Consider the following 22,370-nt stretch of genomic DNA (forward strand, 5'->3'; position numbering starts at 1 on the left):
ACCAGGATCTGCGTCAAACGGAGGAGAGAGAGAACAGCCAATCCCAGCTCTTGCCACAACACAGCATCGAAAGACACGGAGCTCCCTCGCGTGTATATAGACACCCTTGCACCACCACCCCAGGACTAATTTTACCCCAATACCCCTTGCCAGCACACCATATCACATCACGAAACTGCAACCCCTTATTCAACCACTTCACCCACCCCTTGGCTGTTATCTTCTGGACTTTGATTTTCGCGACGGAAAGCTGGATTAGAGAGAAGGCGGGAGTCCTCATTGTCATGTACGCCGCGCATAGAAAGCGCATTGGCGACCTAAAAGTCATGTAGAAGGAGTTTCCCTCAGATGGAACCCGGAGTTTGATTTCATCCTTCAACGGGGAAACGAGAGCAATGAGAGACGGGGAAATGAACAACGTCAATACACATTTCGGAGTCGGCCACATCCCAACTCGGACGAACCAACCTGGTCAAGTGATCAGGTGGGTCGGGAAAGGAAGAGCCTTTAGCCTTTCTGAAGGCTTTCTGCTCTAGGCCATACTTGTATGCGATTTCGTCGGAGTATCTTTTCCTTCATCGGAAAGAAGACTCGCGCGCACTGGGCGGGCGGATGAGAAAGGAAGGGCCTTGCGAAATGGGCATATCACAGGAGAGTGTAGGCGCAGCGAGGAAAGACGGATCCTGCAGAGGAAGAAACAGACGGCACACAACGCGCTTATGACGAGGTCAAGTGGCTTCATGTCTAGCACTGATTGATAGTCGTAGAAGTTCAATGAGTTTTGCCCCCTTCAGTCTCTGAAATGTGTGAATGTGGTGTCATGATATAAGACTTGGATACCATGACTGTTGCTCTCTGAGGCAGATATCTGCGAACTACATGGATGGATTTCCCATACTCTGCCACGATGAAATTATCTCTGTTGCTTGACGAAACCAGTACATAATACTCGTCAAAAGTACCATGACGAAGTTGACGGACTCTATCTATCTGGACTTCAGTGTACACTTATCCAGACCGCGATGGGCGTCGTCGGTGTTTGTGCCCAGGCTTTGTTTCCATCCTTCGAAACCGAAGCGCTGTGGGTTATCTTTTCGCTCCTGGCAGCGCCGTGCTTCTCAATGTTTGCAGTTGAATATCCCATCCCGTCGGACAAGTTGATAAAATTTGATGGGAAACAAGACCCACACCTCCTTGAGTAGGTCCTAGTATTCCTAAAAAAAGATTACAGATCAAGCATTTTCCCTTTCAGATGTTTTGTTTCCAGTACACCGTTCAACATGATACCACTTCTTCCGACTCCCCAGCTTCTCGGTGTTAGCGTGAGTCCAATTTCTGCACGGAAGTCGGTTCAAACCCGTTTCATCTGACAGGCACAGAGTATACCTTACACAAATGGGTCAATTCGCGAAAAGATGGCATTGTAGACAAAGGTCGAACTTAATTCACTCAGGTATCTCGATCTAAAGTATATATGAAGCAACACCCCGTAGCAAAAAGGAAAGCACGGCTAGATAGATGATGGAATCCAAAATGACCCACTGATCCCAAAGGTTCATATTTCCGTCTCATGATTGTTGCGCCGGCCCCTCCTCCGAGATTTTGGCGCAAGTACTGCTGACTCTGTTATCTTTTATCTCCTGTCCTTATTTCCCCGAACCTGGCGCCGGATCTCTAGGTATGATTAAATAGGGGGTTGATGTATAAAAAAGGAAATGACTGAATCGCTCAGATTGACGCTCGAATAGCACTTTTTCTCCTCACGCACACGCGCACTTTCACAATCTTTTCTTTTGGCTTCTCTGATTCCGTTCTTTGCTTTCTGCCTCGATGAAGGCCATCGCTTCAGTGTGAACAGCTCACGTGGACCCAAACCACCCGAGACCAGCCGCCCCGTTCCCGATCCAGCTCGTCGCCTGGACCGGCGCCGTGCCGTCGAACCAGCTCTGGAGCTCACACTCGAAGCCGTCTGTCCCGGGGCCGAGAACGATGGACGCGGAGCCTGGGGAATTGTAAAACGCCGCCACCGCCGCGGCCGTGGTGGGATCGTACGGGTTCGTTGATGATGGCGAAGCCTGCTGCTGCGCCGGCGCGCCGAGGATGGGGCTTGTGGTGTCGAAGGCTGCTGCTTGGACGAGCATGCCCATGCCGTTGTTGGGGCTGTAGGGTGGGGGTGCTTGGGAGTAGATGGGTGGGGAGAACTGGGGATGTAGTTCTGGGGGGAGGTGCTGGTGGTGGTGTTGTTGCATTTGGGGTGTCGGAGGATGTTGCTGGTGGCGTTGTTGCTGTTGGAGTTGGTGGTGTGGTTGCGGCTGGTGTTGGAGCAGGTGGTGTTGTTGTTGATGGTGTGGAGAGAGGGGTTGATGATGTTGGTGTTGCTGTTGATGATGGAGTTGAGGCTGGTGTTGGTGGGTTGTGTTCATGAGCGGCGGGAGCGGGAAGGCAGAGTTGTGTTGCTGGTGCATTTGCTGCTGTTGTTGTAGGCTCGGTGATGGGCTCGGGGGAGGGAGGACGCTGTTGGATGCGTTGCTGCTGATGCTGCTGTGTCGTAGTGGCACTGGCTTCTTCTCGTTCAACGGGGTCGGCGGCGGGCCTGGGAGCTGATACTTGGGTGCCTCGGCGCGTGGGCCCTTTGTGAAGTTGGATGGCGAGGGATGGAGCGGTCGGAGGGTTCGGTCGTTCTGATATGATTCTCGTCAGCTTTTCCCTTCTCAAGCACCATTGGGTTGGAAATAGGGGCTGGAACTTACGCCGTCGGCCATACTGCCCTCAAGACTAAAGGCAGCTGCTTTGGGATCACGCGAGAAGCGCTCCAGAGATTCGAGCCAGCGGGAGGCGAGGGGCCAAGTCTGCTTAGATTCGATGAGGATGGACATGCACCGCTGGAGCATATTCGGAGCCTGCGCGACAATGTTCTTATCGGAGCAGACTAGGATGGTTAGCACGATGCGGTTACATCTCGACGGCTTCTGGGTACTCACTGTTCCGGTACTTGACCAGGTAGGTCGAGAAAAGGCCGCAGCTGTAGACGCAGAACGACGCCATCTGGGCTCCCACACCTTCCTCCGAGGATCTGACGCTGAATTGAGCATCGATTTGCTCGTACAACTCTCGCACGTTTCGGAAGAGGTCGTCGGACATGTTGGCGAAAAACGCCCGGCGTTGCATATCCTTCTCGTCTGGTTTGATGATGCTATTCAGGTCAGTATTTGCGGAGGAGGAGGAGGACGAAGAGTGGTTGGGCTTACTTCTCGAGATACGCACGCCTCAGCACAATGTTGCATAGTTTCGTTATCATAGTGACACCGAGGTAGGCCTGAACTTGTCAACTCCAACTCCAACCGCAGTGAATCTTGGCACATACCAGATCTTCGCCGACGGACTTGTGCCCTTTGAGAAGAACCATACTCCATCGGTGATCTTGCGGAAGCTGCTGTTCCCAGCTTAGGATCTGCTTTGCTGTAATGGCGTACTCGCTCGTCGGATCCCAAGGATTGGCGCTCTTCATCGTTGCCAACGCTCGACGAGCGACTTTCCCCCAATAATAATGTGCTTGCATCAGACTCGCGAACAATGATCGAGACGGTTGGTGGATCAATGAAGGGTTCTCGCGAGCTGGCGGCGTGTCCTCGAGCGCGGCACGGGACAAGGGCTCACGGCCGTAGGCAAAGTCCTCCTCGTTACTAGGGAGAAGAGCCGTGATGTCGTTGGCAGCTAGTGACACGGGGGAAAGAGCACCGCAATGGAGATTGTCCTGGCCTACGTGTTGTTAGCAAAAGCCACGCTCGTCTTCGTTCGTGATCACAGACTGTGTAACATCCACTATGATATATTTGTTAGCAGAGCTCTCCCCCCCTTTGAAGCATTGTCCAACTAACCAAAGTTCTCCGTGCAGATTCCGCCCTGATAATCATCTCCCTCGTGGGATTCTTCATCTTGTAGAACTCTTCGCGATGCAGATGCATCAAGACGGCCATCCTTGTGGCAATGCCAATGTTGATCTAGCAAGCGTTCAGCACTGCCCGTATTAATACTCCATGCAGGGAACTCACGTAGCTTTTGTTCCTCATACCGCCGCCTTGCTGCGCTAGACTTAACAGATAAAAGGCTTGGCATCTCTCTAGGGTAGGCTCTTGGTACAGTTCGTTGAGCGCGAGGCTGCTAGCCCGTTCCATGAAGAAGTCGACGGCTTCCATCTCCCCATGGTATCTCTGGGCCAGGGCTGGGGAGAAGCGAGCAGAGACACTGAGGATACCGAGTACAAGGAAGACGCTGACGGAACGGTGATCTTGCTGCAGCTGCCGGGGGAAAAGCTCCTTCGGAATGAAACCTAGCTGAAAATACTTGCGGGTGAATCCGTGAACTGCGTCGATGATTTCGGGTAGTGGTGGGAGAAGCTCCCATTCGTCTGCAGGTTTACGAAGAGCTGGCGCGCCGGGACCCCGAGGGACCTGAGCATCTGACGCGCTACGTCTAGCCTTGTCGGCTTCCCGTTTCGCGGCCTTCTCAGCCCTCAAGCGAGGATGCCGGTATTCGCGGTCGAGATCCGGCTGGCCTCGTTGGGGAAAGATGCTGTCGTTGATTAGCTTCGAGATCGCGTCACGGACGTTGCTCGGTGTGGACGGTACCATTCACTCGCTGGTATGCCGGCTTCCGCGCAGGATTTACACGGCGGCTGTCCCTTCTCATGCACACATTTGCTCCTCATCCGACGGCATCTGGGACACAGTTTAGCTCGTCAAGTTCGCGATATGTCCGCCGCACTGGCGAGCAGGACGAACCTCCGACAGGCTATTGGAGACCTGCGCTTGATGGGCGGTTTTGACCCATTCTGCTGCTGGGTAGCAGGGTCGAAAGCGCTGATAGACTCGCTTCTAACGCTCACGTTGGAGCTCATGTTCAAGGTTGTCGGATTTGGCTTGGTTTCTTCATCAAAATCCATCGCTCATGGGGTCGACTGCGCCCAGCCTTGCGGGTCTGCCGGTTGAGTGCCAGCCTGGAATGTACGCAGGCAAACCGCAAACCATGAAGGCAGACAAAGAGTCAAGTAGGTAGACCGAAGCTGCGGGGATGTGGAACTAGTTGACGACCGGTGGGAACGAGAAACCTGGGGATTGGCCGCGAAGGATTTCGTGGAGAACGGAACCGGTCGATGAAGAAGCAGGCAGACCACACGTCCCGGGAGCCGGGACCGCTGGACGGGGCGTGGGGGCCAAGGGACGAATATAGGTAATGTAGGCAGAAAGACGGTGGGAAAAGGGAAATATGATATGATTAGGACGTCAGGAGGTCGCGTTGTTTGATAGCATTCCACGTCCAAAAGTTCGTAAAGGGACGCACAAGAGCGGGTATTTCCATCCAGGCGGTAGGTAATCCTCTTTTTTTCTTTTTTTTCGCAGGTCTAGATTCAAATGAAGGCCCAAACAGTTAGGCTCTGCCCTCGTTGGTCCCCCTGAAAGGTTCAAGCGTGGGATTAGAGTTTACCGGCTGCGAGCTCGAGGCGCGTCAGTGATCGGCACTGGTGTCTGCCGTGGCTTCGATGGCGTGAAGCGGACCCTAATCCCGAAGGGCGAGACGCTACGTTACTTTTTTGATGGAATCTCTTTTGTTTGATTAATCGATAGAGCGAATTGAGAGAGGGTCGAAGATGCAAACTTCCTGCTTCAGTCTGCGAAATCCTTGACGGGACCCACGCGTTAATAAGTTGGGATAGGCACACACAAGCTGAAAAAGGTCGGTTGATGGTTGGTGAACTTGTCGGTGCCGGTTCGCCCACGTGCGATATCGAGGGAGATGCCAAGCTCTTGGACGAGTTGGACCATGCGTCTCTCTCTTTGAAGCTGCACAGACCAAGGACTTGAGGGTTGGCACAGGGGATGACCCAGTGGGATTCGGACGTTGTTGAGTGTAACCCACGAGACACACACAGAATAACGGCAACTTTGACTTTCAGCCACCCCGGTAGACACCCCCGTGCGGGTTTGAGTTGAGGCAACTTAGCAAGAGTCTACACTACCGTGGCTGTCACGGCTGCGTAGTAGGGTAGCTTGAGGTTGGTCTTTCTGGGGAGCATCTGATGTCAATCGACGGTGCGGGAAGTGAGGCAACCATGGGACTGGCCGGTGGCCGTTCTTTTCTGGCGTCAGGACTAGAATAGGGCGTGACGGGTGTGAGGATAAATGAGAGAATGGCGTCTCGCCAGGCTTTGCGAGTCAGGCTTGGATGAGGCTTGATCAACGTCATGCGGAGAGGACCTCGGAAAGTGAGAAAGGTAAAGGGACTGACGGCGGGGAACAGTCCAGTCTCATCCAGGCCTGCCGTTGTCAGGGGAGGAGAAAGAACCGCCGAACCGCCGAATGGATGCATCTCTCAGGTTCTCTCTCTGAGTACATGGTCTGCGGCGCAAGGTAGCGTCGGATGGGGGCCAAAACCGGCATGTCCAGACACCGCGGATCGGGGCCGTATGGGATCGATCACCGTCACCTTCCTCTCTTTCATGTTTCCTTCATCTTCGGCAAGCTTTCCGCCGCTCTGGGCCCCTGGTTCAGTTCTTCCACTCAGGGTATTCGCACATTACGGAGCATAGCATGAGTGTGGCACTCGTCAAAGTGAAAGTGATGCAAACGTGAAGCTCCGGTATGTAGGTGCAAAGGACGGAGGCACCAGAATATCAGCGAGAATTCTTCTGGATGCGATTGGCGCCACGCTACGCGGCGCGGCAGCGACGGCGGCACGCGCTGGGGCCTGCTCGTACTTTGGATCGGCTACGATAGCCTCTTGGGAGGCTGGAGACTTGTGCTCAGTTGAGCCAGGCGTGGCAGGCCAGGCCGTCCTTTCCCCTGCAGGGACCCGTACCTGGTGCAGCTCAAACACAAACTCTCTTTCGTTGTCGCCTAGACGGTACGGATGATGCCGAATCCTTCGTAATGTTACTGTTAGTTCGGTTTACAATAATATGACCGGGCTGGCCATAGTGTTGAGTGGCGTGATGGGCACACTTTAAGCTCCTGTTCTTGTGGAAAGTTTCGTAAGTAAGCACCCGTCTTGCCATGATCCCTGGTGTTTCCATCTCCATCTTCATCTCCGTGGGTGACCGTTCCGGCGTTCACTTCGGCCTCCGAATAGACCGTGTCTGACAGTCTTGCTGGTTGGTGACTTTGACATCCCATCATGCCGGGCACCGAAAGTGTTGTCTTGCTGGTCTCCATCAGACGGGCCGTTGAGTATCCATTCAGCGCCGACTTGGCGTCTTCAATGTTCCGGCCGCTCGGGATCCATCTGAACCAATTGCTATGCCGTGAGACACTGACACGGATGGGGAAGGACTCTGAGTGAAAGGGTCTTCTCAATTCTGTGCGTTCGCTCGAGCTCCCAGAGGTCTGTGAGGTATGTTCACGACTGGTTCGCTCTCGGGTAGCCGTCGATCCTGACCCAGCGCTACGTGGGAGCTTGTATTGACGTGACCCGGAGAAGTGCCTTTTTTGGTACTTTGACGATCTTGCGTTTAATACCGACATTAAACATTTGCACTAAGGTAGCTTATGGCAAGGAGAAAAATTAACACGCGAGCAAAAAACTGTGGAAGAGCCTAGATCATCCTGCGTGTCTGCGATATCCGATGCTCAACTTCTTGAGAAGGACCGATCAGAAGACCCAAGAGAGAAAGCGGCAACCCCGTACCCGACCCGATGTTACTGAGCAGCATTGCTGCCCGTGGAAGATGCAGCTGCAAGAAATCGGGCAGGCAAGCAAACACGCGGACAAGGCAGGCTCAATGAATAGCGCAGTTTCATCTAGGTACCTTATGGTTTACCTCTATCATCTATCATCTACACTACGGCAGACTCCTCATAATGTGTCCCTCTCATCTCCTTTGGTCCCTCCCGGTGTTTGTCACGGCTGATTAATCCAAACTCGGAATGATTTGTTGCAGATTATCCGTAAGGTGCCTTCCCGAGGCTTTCCATTCCGTCGGCACCTCCCTCCCTTGTCGCTACCACACCTGGTATAAACTCAGCCACAAGTGCTGCAACCCAAGCCTTGGTTTGTGCACATAATGTGTGGCTGATGAATTTTCTGACTCGACATCTTCCTCACCGACATCTCTCACCTTACTATGGCAAGGTATCCGTACTCTGTACGGTTACATCTAGTCAACAACAATCTATTAACCTTCCATATCCCGGAAGTATGAGCTCGGATTCTGTTGTTGTCAATTTGTCTTTGCTCGTGCCCCGACTTATCTTTCGAGATGGAAGGAGCGGTGTCGACGGATACAGGAGGCTTGTTAGTACTCTAACTCCAGCACCCGATGCTTGATTTGTCGTACGCAAGCAGAGTGAGCAAGTATTCGTAAGGTAAGATTGCACAATTTATTATACATGGTTCCTTATTGACTTGGTTTCAGCATCTACCTTACCTGGTCTGTTCTGTCCACTTGTATCCGTACAGTACCTAGATCTCTAGACGCAATATCTCAACTCCGAGCAAATCGGGCCGCATCCCAATGTCATCATCTGCAGGAATCTCAGCCCAAACTCCAATCGGTTGACCGGCAATCTCGGCCACACGAAACGATAGCTCATGACAGTTCATGACAACAAGATGCTGCATATCAAGCACTTCGGGCAGGTCAAACTTCATAAGACGACGCACCTACCCCAACCCTCGGTCCATGGTACCCCGAAGTCGGGGTTACCCCATGCCTAATATTCCCCCAAATTCAAGCAATGCAGCAGCTAGCACCATATGTCCTCGGGGATAGCTTGGCGATCTCGAAAAAAACCTAGTTGCGCTCAGAGCTCAAAGTCCGGGCTACTCCTCAAATCCCAATCAGCCGCTCTCCCGAAAGGAGCGAGGCAAGACTAGGTTGATATCTGAATTTCCACCCATCAAAGCTCGCCGTTTGCTAGCAGCTAAGCTTACTTGGATTGCGGGGAACGGGGTAGTGCCCTGCTTGCGATATGCGCCCGCCCCAATCTTGACCGATTGACGTTGCCTCCCCCAGTCAACTCACCAATTCACCACTCACCACTCCGCATACTCAGGGCGAAAAAGAAGCAATACAAACCATGCGCTTCTCTTCCCCACGGAACCCACGAACCACGAGGGGTAAGAATGAGGAGAAGAGCGGCACCGGCGTGCCGGTTGCGCGGCTCAATGCTTGTTCGGGATAGGCTCGAGTAAGGGTCTTGAGTCGCCATTCAGGTCATTGGGCTTATTTAGTCTTCCCTCGGTGCCTGCTTGAGCGGTAGAAGAATACAAGAAAGAGTGAACCTTGCGGACTCTAGTCGTCGTTGCTCTCACTCTTGACGTGACGTCGAAGTTTTGTCTGCCAAGATGAGAAGCAGTCTTTTCGCCGCCGCCCTTGGAGGGTTGATTTCGAACGCCTTCGCGGCCCCGACACAGACCGAACCTTTCCTTAGGCAGGTCGATAACCAGACGTGGATCATTGGCAATGATGTGTGGAACATGACCCAAGGTCTCAAGTACGGCGTGAAGTTGTACTACAAAGACCGCGACCTGGTCGGAAACGCCGTTGGCCACTACGTAAGCTACAGTACGTGAATACCCTCATCGAGAACCTTGAAACTTCCCAAATGTGGAACTGACGCTCATCTTTTTAGACGGCGCCGCAAACGACATCGCCTGGTCCTCCGCGACCATCGCCAAAAAGGGCACCCACGAAGGAACCCCCTTCATCGACGTCAAGTTTACGGCCAATGACGGCGACTTCCACTGGGTCATCTTCCAAGGCCTCGCCGGCGCCTACCAGTACTTTGTCAATCGCAATTTGCCCACCCTGGGCGAGTTCCGCACCCTCTGGCGCCTCGACAACACCACTTTTCCCAACGGAAAGACGGACCTCCACGACAAGCCGCTACCGAAGCTGGCTGACTACCTACCTGAGAACAAGGTCCAAGACGAGACCTGGCGCACGCCTGATGGCACGGGGTACATCACAAAGTACGACTTCTCTGACTTCATCCGCACGCAAAAGTATTATGGCGTGTATGGCGATGAAGTTGGGAGCTGGTATATCAATGCGGGCAAGGATTATTACAATGGCAACCACTTGAAGCAGGAGCTCATGGTACGTTTTTGGTCTGTAGCAGTGATCTCGGGACATCACGCTGACATCTCCTAGGTCCACCGTGAGAGTGCCACCGGCGATGCCGTCCAACTCAACATGGTCCACGGCACCCACTTCCAAGTCTCCGCCGTCGACGTCTTCCCCGTCGGCAAGATGTGGGGTCCCTGGCTCTGGTATCTCGTACGTGAAATCCCCCTATTTCTCTTCGATAACCTCCATCAAAACTAACCCCCACCCACCTTCCCTAGAACGACGGTTGCAAATCCGACGCAGACTCCCGCGCCGCCTCCGAATTCGCCTCTTGGCCCTACCCCTGGCTCGACGACGCAGCCTATCAATCCCGCGGCACCGTCAGGGGCAAACTCCTCCTCTCCGACGGCCGCCCCGCCGCCGGCGCCGCCGTCTTCCTCGGCGACAACCACCCCAACAAGACGGCCCTCGACATGGGCTCAGACTACTACTACACAACATACACCGACGCCTCGGGCGCCTTTGAGATCCCCCACGTCCGCACCACCTCGGCAGGCTACGCCCTCCAAGCCTGGTCCGCCGGCGCCGCCCTCGCCGACGTGACGACGCACATCCTCTTCAACGACGTCCACGTCACCGAGTCAGGCCAGACGACGGACCTCGGAACGCTCAACTGGGCCGTCTCGAAGCGCACCAAGCTCTTCCAAGTCGGCGACTTTGATCGCACATCCCTCGGCTTCGCACACGGAGGAGACCCGTATTTCGGCCACGCCATCATCGCCTCGTGTCCCGAGAACATCGTCTTCCGCGCCGCTACCACCGGCAGCAACAGCACCTGCTCCGCAAGCAAGACTTCAGACTGGTGCTACGGCCAGACCTATAAGGGAAACTACACAATCTCTTTCCGCATCCCTACCCTACCCGACCCGGCCCCCGCGTCCGCGAATCTCATCGTCTCGTTGGCGGGCTACTCCACGGGCGCAAGCAGCGTCGTCCTCGCCAACGGACAGCAAGTGGGAAACCTCACCAGCGGCGCCGTGGGAGTCGACTCCACGTCGGGACTGCTCAACGACCCGTCCGTGTACCGCAGCGCCACGGCGGCGGGCGAGTGGCGTCTGTTTGAGTTCCCCGTCCCTGGTGCGCTCCTGAAGCAGGGGGAGAACGAGGTCACGTTCCAACTTACGCGGAATACGACGTGGAGAGGTTTCATTTGGGATAGCATTGTTCTGGAATGGTAAAGGCTGGCTCTCCCTTCACTGGTCCCGCGCGGGCAAAGGAAGAAGAAGAAAAAATAGGCTTGAGGTTTTGTGTATATAGTTGAAATATCCGTACATTCGATCAAACAAAATCCAAGGGGAAATGTTCCCCGAGCAAAATTCGTTCACCAAGGCGTCGGTTTCGGAAAGACGAGTAGTCGAAACGTGAAGCAAAAAACAAGTCAAGGCATCTTTGCCGATTCAACGGCGTTCGTGTTCCAATCAAACATCTAACAGTAAGGTACTCCATCATACAATTTAGACACGAGGCAAAGCCTAAGCCTGCCTTTTCTCCTTTTACGCCTTGTCAAACACCAATAGCTTCCAACACCCCCGGACAAGTAGTGTACCTCGACAAATCCACTTTAGCAAACGCAAACTAGGCATCGGCTGCGGGTACAACGGCATCAGTCGAGCTCTCCTCCGCCTTTTTCTCTGGCTCCTCCGTGGGTGCCGTCTCTGCAGCTGGCGTCTCCGTGGGCGCGGCAGCTTCCTCAGCCGGTGCCGGTTCCGAAGCCGAGGGAGGAGCAGCTACAGCAGGAACCGCCTCTGCCTCCGCAACTTCTGAGACCTCTGGGACCAGGGCATTCTCAGTGGCCGCCGCCGCCTCTGTTGGCTCTTGTGCGGGCTTCTCAGGCTCGATGGGCGGGACTTCGGGCAACGGCACCGGGTTGGCAATCTCAGGGAGCTCCGCTGGCTCCGGATGCGGGGCCGCAGGCGGTTCGGGGAGTGGAGACTTGCTAATCTCGGCTTGGCGATCAAGCTCCGTCTCCAAACCGGCAAGCAGATCCGGGCCGTCGTCTTCCGGCACCATTTGCACTTCGGCAGGCGCTGGCGGGATCGACTCAGGTTCGGCGGTCGGGATCTCGACGGCTGGAACTTCGATTGATGTCTCGATGGGTTTCTCTGCGGGAAGATCGGCCGGTACCTCCTCCATTGCGACGTCGGCAGAGACCTCGACAGGAATCTCAACCGGAATCTCCGCCAACGGGGCTACGGAAGGCTCGACTGGGGGCTCGAGGGGTGCTGGCGGCGGCAACGCAGCCGACTCCTCAACGGGAGCTTCAATGGGTACTTCGACTGGAATCTCTGGTGGGATATCGGCAGGCTCAACAATAGGAGGCTCCAAGGGAGCTGGGGGTTCCAACGCGGGAGCGGGTGATTTGACTGGTGACTCCGCTGCCGGAATTACTGGCGACTTCAATGGCGATTTAACGGGAGACTTTGCCGGTGACACGACAGCTTCTGTGGGTTGTTCAGGGATTGGGGGCGCAAGTGGCATCTCCTCGACCACAGGTGCCACTGGCTCAACCTCAGCAATCGGAACGGAAGGTTCAGCAGCGCTAGTTGGCGGAACAATGGGGCTTTCTTCCTTCTTTTCAGAAATCTCCTCCACGACAAGAGGTGCTGGCTCCTCGACAGGAGGCGGCGGTGCCTCCGAGGCTGAGAGAGCTTCAGAAAGCCCTGGAATCTCAGGGGCCCTCGGAGCCTCGGGGACCGGAGAGGGCTGACGTTCCTCGGGAGCGTCTAGCATCATCGAGTCTTGCGCAGCTTCATTTGACGCCACGGTTTGGTCACCGCTTTCTAACCTGGTACCCGAAGCATCGGTCTCTGCAGTCGTCGCCAACGAAAAGGTTGATCTTGTCTCGGCCATGGGGGAGACGATGTCGCCCACCTTTTCGGCAGGCGGGAGTGCTGTCGATGCATCCTGGAGCTCTGTTGAGTTGTCGGCAAGAGGTAGCTGATCAGGCAGAAGCGAATCCACTGGTTCAGTGGGAGGCTGCGGAGACGGCTCTTTCGGGGGCTCAGGTCCATCACCCATAGGCATGTCAGCCTGCACAGGCTCGCTCTTTGGCGCTGCCGGGGGCACCAATGCTTCTGAAATAGATGAAAACTGAGCTGGGGGCTCTGTGGGGGACGGCAAGACTACGTTCTTGAGAGGGCTGCCCTTGGGAGAGGAGTTTGCCAGGTGTATGTTGGGAGGCGCGAGGTTGACGGGATTTGCCAACGGCGCAGCGCGTTTTGGCACTGGTGATTCGGGGTCGGTGAATTCCGCCGTTGTGTCAACACTCGGCGTGGGCACAGATGGAGATGCGTCGGTCATTTCCTGGTCCTGGCTATCCGTGTTCTCACCATCGCGCTGCTCCTCGTCGCCGTCATCGCCATCATCACCATCATCGTCGTCGCCGTCGTCGTCGTCATTGTCAGCCATCTCGCTATCGGGGTTGTTCGAGTCCTCCCGCTCTTGCTTGACAGCCTAGAAACCGATCAGTCACATGCTCTCAGTACAGGGAGCGCGGTAAACTTACAGGGTCCGTCCCATCCGCTCCCTCAACTTTGGGAGCTGCAGGAGCACCTTCTACTGGAGGCGCAGCAGCCGGTGCGCCAGGCGCCGCCGGCGCAGGCAAAGGCAAAATCTTCTTCTTGCGACCGCGTCCCGGACCAGGCTTGTTCTTCTTCTTAGGTGGCGGTGGTCGCCGGACGCGCTGCGGCGCTTGCTGCGCAGGATCGACGGCCGCGACGGCTACGACCGTCGTCGAGATGATCTCGCCCTCGACCGCCTGGCCCTCCTGCAGCGTAATCTCCTGCGTATACGGGTTTCCTGCGGCATCAACTCGTCGCACAGTAGCCTTGGTCACCGTCGCGCCGGGAACCTGGCTCGAGACCGTCTTGGAGGAGATCGTGACGGTGCCCTTCCTGCGCTTGGCCAGGTGCGAAACGGGAGAACCCTCCGAGTTGCGGTTGATCTGCTTCCACACCTTGATCTGGAAGCCCTTGGTCTCCGCCTCGTCCTCCTTCTTCTCCGGCTTGTCGGGCACGGCGTCGGTCTCGGCCTCTTCCTCCTCGGTCGGCGCGGGCCTCTTGTAGAGGACACCCGATCGCGCGGCGCGGAGGAGGTCTTGGCTGTGCTGGGGCAGGAGACCCGCGTCCTTGGGCATGCCCCAGGGGAGCTCGACGTCCCAGATGTCGTTCTTCTGCGTCGTCTCGGCGGGCGCGGGGGGCTCGACGCTCACCCATTCCTGACGCCATTGGCGCACGGGGAGACCTTCAAAGTCATCGTGTTCGGTGTATCCGCTACGATTCGCGCGTCGAGTCTATCGAGAGTCACTGTGTTAGACTTACTTGCCACTGGTTGCAAGGCAATCTCGACTTGAGCCCAAATGTTCACTTGACAGAACTTACTCCTGGCGCCATTGTGAAAACAGGGTTTCGAAGCGACGGACGCGGTCACAGTATCCAAGAGGGGTTCGAAGCTGGTCCAATTCCAATTGATGCAGGGTCGCGCGCGCAGCGACGGAGCTCTGGTTGATTCGCGACGATGGTCCACAAATTCTGGACTCGAATGACAATGACTTCGTGGGCGCAGGCTAATGGCTATGACAAGAAAGCAATGTGCACCTCAAGTTGCAAATAATTGATGCAAATTGATGCGACGCGCGCGGACGCTATGTGGTTTCGCTGATGATTGAGCTACCGTCGCTGTAGACTGCCGTGGATTGGCTCCACCCAGAGACGCAGCCTCGTCGCGAACTCTAAAGACAGCAAGCGCGAGGACAGTTCTGCTTAGTCAGCTTACCGAGTTCACCGAGAGTTGATTGCTGAGACCTCGGTGTGGAATTCAACAAGAACCTGTACCGTGATTAATCAGGAGGACATCAACAATGCTTTTCTCCAGCTTGGTTGTTCGATATATGTGCCTCACAGTTCCAAGCTTCTTTGAGTGAGATTTTTGCATAGTGAGTGGGATATGATCCCTCAGTTCCTATCAACGCGTACTCCCGCAGCCACTTGCAAAGCTAGGGAGACCATCGACCTCGATAGTACTCGCATACGAGTCGAACGGAAGGCTTACCTGGCAGACAAGAATGACACACTCCTGACAAAGTTACAGTCAGGATTCGAACGCATCGAACAAAACCCATGCTATCCCGCCGTCCACAGTCCCGAGAACGACAGGCCTCAGTCATAGAAACGCCATTGCCATATCTATATGCCCCCAAAAATAAAAGCCCTGGTTGGAGATTATAAAAAAAGAAGTCAACACTCCAGAGAGGAGTGCGTTTCATTTGGGGAGTAATTGCCGCCGCGCCGGTCCCTGCCCCTTTCTTTCATAGAGTTAAGGGAATATCTTGACTCCTCCTCGCCCCCTTTTGATGGTCATACACCCCGATCTTTCCGCCGTTTTTTTTTTCTTGTCTTCCGCCCCCCCCCCTCCCGCCGCCCGCTCCTGCCCTCCCCCTTCTTTTTATTATGTTAAGGGAAAATTTTTCTCCCCCCCCCCCCCCCTTTTTGGGTAAACCCCCCCCTCTTTTCCCCCGTTTTTTTTTTTTTTTTTTCCCCCCCCCCCCCCCCCCCGTTTGAGTATATTGTACAGGAAAAGATCCCGAGTCATTGTTCCGTTGAGCTCGCGACGTTATTAAGTTGGACTTTCGCTCCACAATCCGAGGAGTTGCGCTGTTTAGTCGAAGCTGTAGAGCCATCAAAAGTCAGTTTCTAATTACCCAAGCTATTGTCCCTTAGAAAGTAGATCTAGAGGAGAAACTCACCCATGCTCCGTTTGTCTGACAATATCGCCCTTGTTGCCCTTTTGCTTGCCAGCGGCGCCGCCCTCAACTACTAACCGATCAAACTTGTAGAACTGGTTGACAACGGCTTGCCTCTGTTTCCAGAAGTGTTAGCTCGTTCTCTATTACCTCCGGGCAATCCCGTCCCTCGTCCCCCCCATCCCTAGTCGTCACGCCAAAAACGCTCCTTCGACGAGAACGAGAAGGTGGAGTTTCGTGAGGAGACACAGAGCCCACTAACCTTGAGCTTCTCAAGCTCCTTGATCCCCTTTTGAATCAACTCCTGCACCTGCCGCGGGTCCTCGACCTTCTGGTGCTCTCTGAAAGCATCCCTCGTCCGTCGCTTCGCGTACTCGCGGAAGTTGTAGGTCGCAAACTGTTCGCCCGTCTTCAACAGCTGGCGGTACTACAGTTGTCGCAAAGAATACTGTTAGCAGAAGCTCTTCTTCAGGCGTTTTCGACGCAACGTCTTGGCATCTGGATCTTTCGAATTCAAATGGATAACAGAGTCACAAGCATGTATGCAATCGGGAGGAATAGTGGGAGAGTTGTCCCGTCGTTTTCTACATACCAAAGACCGAGCCTGCTGCGGCGCATCGCCCTTGAGAGCTTGTATCGCCGTCGCCATCGTGAATGCGCTTTTCGTGTACTTAAATGCGGTGCCCCGTGCGGGAGGGAAAAAAGACCTATCGGTGGCTTTAAGAGGACTTCGTGGGAAGTTCTGCTGGGGTGTGTCGTCGTGAGGTGCGGTTGCGAGAGAAAGAAAAAAAAAAATAGCTCTCGGGCAGTGAAGGAGGCGCAAATGGGAATTATTTCTCGAGGTTTCGGGGCGGGAAACGGACCTATGATGCAAACGCGGTTTCTCTCCTCCCGCTCGGCGTTTAGCCTTAGCGGCCCTTTCGGGGCGCGGCATTTTACTAATCCGCTGTCTAAGCCGCTCCCAATGTGCCGGGTGGCCGGTCTCGCCTCGTACCTCTGGTTTTCGTCAAGCACCAAAGTGAACGTGGCCGAAACAATGAGCAATCGATTCATCACCATTTGGTTTAGTGGGATTTCTACCAATGCAATTGGGATCAGTCTGGAGGTTGATTTATAGCATAAATTTCAATTCTAGCTTTGCATAGTTTATCCCATTTTGCACCACGACAGGCCATTTCAGAACCTCCACCACAGACATCACAAATTACACATTTGCGACGTGTCTGTAAAGTACCTCTATTAATGCTTATAATCTACAATGCCTTGCCCCCTCGTTCCTGGTATCCTGACCCTGCAGCTGACCAGTTCTACACTGCGCGGCCACAAAAAGGGGGGTTGGGCAAGAAAAAATGTCCCGCGTCTTTGATATATGCCTCTTGAGGAGCACTATATATATGACATTGTGTGTGTGGTAAGTATGTTCCTTGCGCCGCCAGACGCCACTACTATGGCGCGGCCATTATTTGAAATTAGGGTAGGCTCATGAATAGCTTCTCCATCTCAGGGTAATTAGGTGTTCTAGTTGCGTCTGTTAGTTGATGGCTTGTAGAATCTTGACCAGGAAGAAGAAGGTACTTACCCCATGCCGGTGACGGGATCCCAACCTGCCACGGCGGAAAAGCCCTTAGTCCCGCAGCCTGGATTGTCGCCGTTGGTCACGTCGTTGAGAATCTCAGGGTGAGCGTAGAGCGTGGGATTGATAAAGCCGACAGGCTTCTTGCCCGCCTCAATACGCTTCTCGTTGATCATGTTGACAATTGACCCAACAACAGGTGCCGACGCTGCGAGTAAGTTAGTTCTTGCCGAACAGATACTGGAATTTGGAAGTCGAATGTCTCACCTGATGTGCCGAAAGAGAGCGAGAACTTGCCGTTGACGGCAGTGACATAGTTGGCGCCATTGGCAGAAATGTCCGGGAAACCTCGCACCGTTTTGGAGTTGTTGTACCGATCTGCACCATACGGCGGCGCGTTCTTTGCGTAGTACTGCTCCATCATCTTCTTTTGGTAGTCGGGAATTGCGAAGACGTTGGAGAAACCTCCACCAGAGAAGATGGCCTTTTGGCAGGCGCTCTCAGGGGTATGGACCGTCGATCCCTCCAAAATTTGAGTAGCACCAACGGAGGTAACCCAAGGGCAGCCGCCGGGGAACGAAGGATTGAAGATACCCTGCTGGCCCTCGTTGTATGCACCAGTCTGAGTGTCGATGCACTGCTTGCCGTTACCGGCAACACCAGAGTCACCAGAAGAGTAGAGTACTGTGACGCCCGCCAGGCCGAGCTTCATGTACTCGGCACACTGGCGCTCGACGTACTTCTTGCCGAGATCCGCCTCGTTGAAACCGTAACTTGTGGAGATGACGTTGACCATGGGGACGGAGCCGCAGACCTTTTGGCTGTATTGCCCGTCAATGTTGGGATCCTTGGAACCGCCACCTTGGAAAGTGCAGTAGCTGCCATCAATCGCATCGAGAAAGTTGTTGAAGCTGGCACCCTGGTTGAGGTCACCGACCTGGTACAGAGTTGTCGTTTGAGGGTGGATCATGGCCATGGCAAACTCAAGATCGAGCGCAGACTCGCCATTGAAGCGGAAGCTCTGGTTTGTGGTCTGTACTACGGCGTTCCCGACGAGGCTGACAATGGGGCCCTGTCCCTTCGCACGAGGCTCAAATTCGTTGAAGTACATATCCAGATCCGACTGAAGGAATGCTTGGGGCGTGTACTCGACGATCCCGAGGGTGTTGTTGGACGACTTGAGCGACCCGGGAGGGGTTGCGTAGAGCGCCCGCAGGCAGTCCGGAGTGATCATGGAGTCGCACTGGTTGAGATCCATGAGGGCGTTCATGACAACCGCGCCCTGCTTGGGTCCAAAGCCGCTGTCTGGACTGCCCTGAATGGCCGGGTTCTTGCCGCCAGTACCAACGTCTCGCTTGGCGAGCTCGCGCTTCCTGAGTTGCCGCTTCTTGAGCTCTTCGATGTGGTGCTCCTCCAGATCATGCTTGGTGTTCTTCCTTTGCTCTCCAATGCGCTGGTCAAAGTGAACCGTCGGCGTGATCATGTCGATATGCTGAACCAAATGCTCCGGAACGTGGTACTTGTCGCAAGCCACGTGCTTATGACCTTGTTCGTGCTTGTACATGTGGTACTCGGTCTTCAAGAGCCGCTCCATCTCGCCTACTGTCCCGTTGAATTGGATCCAGCTGCGACCTCTTGTGAGCTCGACACGACTCCGGTGGATGCCCTCGCTCTCAAGCCATTGCATGACCAGAGCAATGGACTCCTGCTTCGGTGCAAACATTTCGGCGATTTCATCATGGGTCCAATGTTTGCCGTAGTTGGGCGAGTCGGGGTGAGCCACATCGTTCATGAACTCGTTTGCGCGGTGAAGGTTTGACTGTGCAAGACCAATCCGTACTGGCAGCCTGGCCATAGTGTGTAGTTTGTGATTCTTGACCCATTCTCTTCGCGCGGGATGCCTCTCCTCGTGCACGACGTGGCTGTGCGACCGTGTCACCGGGTTTGCGATGGTCACCGCCGCAAGGGCGGTGAAGAGGGTGGCTACAGCGCTCAACTTCATCGTGTATCTTCGGGTCGTTTTCGTCGTCAAACGGCTTCCTCTCTACTCTCTCACTTCACACAACGAATCGAACCTAAGTCAGAAGAACCGAGCGACAAGGCTGGCTATTTGTTGATATTTTAGTAGCTGTCGTCCAGTCATGACGAACCCCACTGACGCAAGGTAGCAGCTCTAGACCTGACGAATGCGAAACCGGTTTCAATAGGATCCTGTGGGCTGTTTGTCTGGTGGTGACAACCCAAAACGAACACTTGGGTGAACGGCAGCCTGAGCGCATGGGATCCTGTGGCAAAGACGGGAATACCTCTGACAAGTGCAGTTTCTTACCCCCCCGGACCCCGGTTCGAGGAATCTCTTCGCGGCTCGCCAGGCTGGCCTCATATCGGGAAGTTGTGTGAAAGATTGATCAACAACAAGCCGATAGCCGAAGGTTAAGCTTTGAGGCGCGAGGTACCCCAAACAATCGTCTCGTATAGGTCCGGACCACCCCATCAGGACGGGTTCTAGTCGTTTGCTAAACAAAGATGATTCGTGGCCGATTCGTGCTGGTCATGCGAGACGAATCATCAAGCTTTCACGGATTCTTCTGCTCAAGATGGATTTGGTTCCGATGCAATTCCTCAAATGACTCGAGAGGCGAAGACAAGGAGAATTGAAAGGAGGAAAAAAAAAAGTTTGGATAAGGTCAATTGAAGGCTCGAGCCGCCGTCTGGTTTTGGGTGAAGGAAAGATGAAACGCTCTCAGGTATGAGATGATTTGGCTTCGTGATACGGCTGCATAGCCAGCTTGTGTAGCGCCCGTTGCTCGTTAATAATATCCCACAACTCTTCAGTCTCTTGCTGAGCCTCTTCATCCGTGGCACATTGTTGTGCATGAGACTTCTGGAACGAAAGAATGGCGGCCTCGAGCGCATCATCAGGCAAACCAAAGCCATTGAGCATCTTGCCGAATCTCGTCTCTTGTTCGAGACTTGTGTTTAGTTGAGATGTAAAGGTGAATTGCCGCTCGGTCTGAGTGGGCTTGACAACTGCAACAGCTTTTGTGGGTCGAGGTGTTTTCAGCAATGGCGGAAACACCAAGTTCGTCACAGAGGCATTGAGGTCTGTCAACTCTGTGGGGTGACCGTTTTCGGCCAGCTGCCATTGCAAGATTTTGCCTTTTGCATGACCGGATAAGATTGTTGTGCCATCATGGTTTGGTGCCAAGCACAAAGCCGAACCAGCATCTTCATCAGCAACTCCAATCGGTGAATTGACTTGAACGACAGTCGACGATGATTCAGTGCTATTCGGACCAATGAGCGGCTTCTCACCGAAGAGTTCTACGAGGTAGAGAGCCCTGTCCTCAGATGAAACGAAGACGGCACGACCGCAGGGATCCATGGAAACGCACAGCGGAGCCGTGGAGAACAATAGTGTACGTAGAACATCGCCCGTTTGATAGTTCCAGATGATGCAAGTCTTGTCTTTGCTGGACGAGACGCAAATGTTGGTTTCCGGGTTGACACTACCACTGACAGCGAGCGATGTGATGGCAGCCCTGTGGTTGGCGAGCGTACGGTCCGGCTCACTCTCCACAGAAGCATCTAGCTCTAGCAGACGGGAGATTGTCCAAACATGAATGTTGGAATCTTCGGAGCCTGTAAGGATGTGATAGGGCGTGACGGCCAGACACGAAACGGCTTGGACGTGGCAAGGTGGTGTGACCAGCTGGCGACCAGTGCATGTCTGTTGTTTCGTTAGCCACAACAAGACGTTTGGAATTGCACCCGGGAAGAGGAAATGTTTACCTCCCACAGGATCAACCTGCCCTCGGAGGTGCCTAACGCCAAGACATCGTCAATCAACGCCAAGCTCCGAATGCGTTCTGGAAAGGTAACGACTGTTTCTTGGATGCCCCGCGATCTTGAGTAGACGTGAACCTGGGACTTTTCGTGCTGGGCGGCAAAGACATGCGAGTCACTGATAGCTAAGCAGTGGGCCGGGGTAGCACTTCTCTTGAGAGTTGACTTGACGGTGTAGCTGGGGCTAAGAGTATGGGCGTAGATGCCGATATCTTTGGATACGGCCGTGTTTGCCGCAATAGGCGGGCCGCAGATACAGGAGTAGAATTCTTCCGATAACATGGTGGAGGGGTGAGTGACAGAGAGGCGGTATCCGGAAGAGGTGGTAAAGGCCGAATAGGCCGCGGGCTCGTCGGAATCCGAGACTGTAGAGATTATCCGAGAGCGGCTGTGACTCCGGATGCTCGGGTGAGAGAACGCAAGGGGTGAAAGAGACCAGGCGAATCGACGGCAGGGTTCGAGAATAGAAGCCGACGATGCCTAGAGCCACGAGGTGAACAAGACTTTGTCCTCGTGCTCGGGAAGTGAATCAGTGCCACGAGGTTGCGAGATGGGCGTGGCGTCGATCCGTCGAGGCGAAGTAGGGTATCGAGTCTTGGAAACCACGTTGAAGGGCTTGATACTAGACTCAGATCTCTCCAGGTTTTCAAAGTGTGAACGCGAGAGGCAGAGCAAGAGCCAGGGCGGGAGCGAAAGTACAGGACCAATGCCTGGCGTTAGTACCAAGCAACGTTTCCTTCTTCGAGTCGTCTATGACACACTGGTGTGCTTGTGGCGTTGAGACTGGAAAAGCCAAATATCAGACTTAAGAAAGTTGATAATGAGAAGTTGAGCTTGAGATGTGATGAGGCTGAAGACCCGGCTGCATGTCGCATTGAGAAGAACGATGAAAAAATTCGAATCCACTTTTCCCCGAGGTGCGTTATCGATAACGATCGAGAAACGGCCCCACCACGGAAGCGGCCCCCTGGGTTCAGGTCGCCAAGGGCCTATTGGCAGTCATGCAGTGCAGTTGATAGTACGAATACAGCAGCTAGAAGATACGCTAACAACCGATGGCCGCTAGACGTTGTCTCGCGCAGGCGCCA

At 54.4% G+C, this 22,370-nt stretch overlaps 8 protein-coding genes across 8 annotated transcripts; 1 reads left to right on the plus strand and 7 right to left on the minus strand.

The window, feature by feature from the left end:
- Positions 1-13: 13 nt before the first annotated feature.
- Positions 14-448, minus strand: CTAM01_13632 (uncharacterized protein; the record flags this gene model as incomplete). The annotated part of the gene is made up of 1 exon (XM_060529634.1): positions 14-448. One exon carries the CDS (start codon positions 446-448, stop codon positions 14-16), a length of 435 nt encoding a protein of 144 aa, XP_060375811.1.
- Positions 449-1,859: 1,411 nt separating this feature from the next.
- On the minus strand, positions 1,860-4,942 carry CTAM01_13633 (uncharacterized protein; the record flags this gene model as incomplete). Its single annotated transcript, XM_060529635.1, has 8 exons — positions 1,860-2,681; positions 2,751-2,929; positions 2,982-3,193; positions 3,249-3,316; positions 3,365-3,754; positions 3,879-4,001; positions 4,053-4,572; positions 4,782-4,942. 8 exons carry the CDS (start codon positions 4,940-4,942, stop codon positions 1,860-1,862), a joined length of 2,475 nt encoding a protein of 824 aa, XP_060375812.1.
- Positions 4,943-6,603: 1,661 nt separating this feature from the next.
- Positions 6,604-7,172, minus strand: CTAM01_13634 (uncharacterized protein; the record flags this gene model as incomplete). The annotated part of the gene is made up of 2 exons (XM_060529636.1): positions 6,604-6,932; positions 7,040-7,172. 2 exons carry the CDS (start codon positions 7,170-7,172, stop codon positions 6,604-6,606), a joined length of 462 nt encoding a protein of 153 aa, XP_060375813.1.
- Positions 7,173-9,339: 2,167 nt separating this feature from the next.
- On the plus strand, positions 9,340-11,301 carry CTAM01_13635 (rhamnogalacturonate lyase; the record flags this gene model as incomplete). The annotated part of the gene is made up of 4 exons (XM_060529637.1): positions 9,340-9,559; positions 9,627-10,093; positions 10,148-10,273; positions 10,342-11,301. The coding sequence occupies 4 exons, from the start codon at positions 9,340-9,342 to the stop codon at positions 11,299-11,301; spliced, it is 1,773 nt and encodes a 590-aa protein (XP_060375814.1).
- Positions 11,302-11,698: 397 nt separating this feature from the next.
- On the minus strand, positions 11,699-14,514 carry CTAM01_13636 (uncharacterized protein; the record flags this gene model as incomplete). Its single annotated transcript, XM_060529638.1, has 3 exons — positions 11,699-13,576; positions 13,629-14,414; positions 14,503-14,514. 3 exons carry the CDS (start codon positions 14,512-14,514, stop codon positions 11,699-11,701), a joined length of 2,676 nt encoding a protein of 891 aa, XP_060375815.1.
- A 1,264-nt stretch (positions 14,515-15,778) lies between these two features.
- On the minus strand, positions 15,779-16,512 carry CTAM01_13637 (complex 1 protein; the record flags this gene model as incomplete). Its single annotated transcript, XM_060529639.1, has 4 exons — positions 15,779-15,788; positions 15,867-15,979; positions 16,126-16,290; positions 16,456-16,512. The coding sequence occupies 4 exons, from the start codon at positions 16,510-16,512 to the stop codon at positions 15,779-15,781; spliced, it is 345 nt and encodes a 114-aa protein (XP_060375816.1).
- Positions 16,513-17,332: 820 nt separating this feature from the next.
- On the minus strand, positions 17,333-19,438 carry CTAM01_13638 (Pro-kumamolisin; the record flags this gene model as incomplete). The annotated part of the gene is made up of 3 exons (XM_060529640.1): positions 17,333-17,381; positions 17,443-17,644; positions 17,704-19,438. The coding sequence occupies 3 exons, from the start codon at positions 19,436-19,438 to the stop codon at positions 17,333-17,335; spliced, it is 1,986 nt and encodes a 661-aa protein (XP_060375817.1).
- Positions 19,439-20,179: 741 nt separating this feature from the next.
- CTAM01_13639 (WD domain-containing protein) lies at positions 20,180-21,564 on the minus strand (the record flags this gene model as incomplete). The annotated part of the gene is made up of 2 exons (XM_060529641.1): positions 20,180-21,166; positions 21,229-21,564. 2 exons carry the CDS (start codon positions 21,562-21,564, stop codon positions 20,180-20,182), a joined length of 1,323 nt encoding a protein of 440 aa, XP_060375818.1.
- Positions 21,565-22,370: the final 806 nt, after the last annotated feature.

Source organism: Colletotrichum tamarilloi, assembly GCF_030869305.1.
Source record: "Colletotrichum tamarilloi strain Tom-12 chromosome Unknown Scaffold_100.1, whole genome shotgun sequence".
Classification (NCBI taxonomy): Eukaryota; Fungi; Ascomycota; class Sordariomycetes; order Glomerellales; family Glomerellaceae; genus Colletotrichum; species Colletotrichum tamarilloi.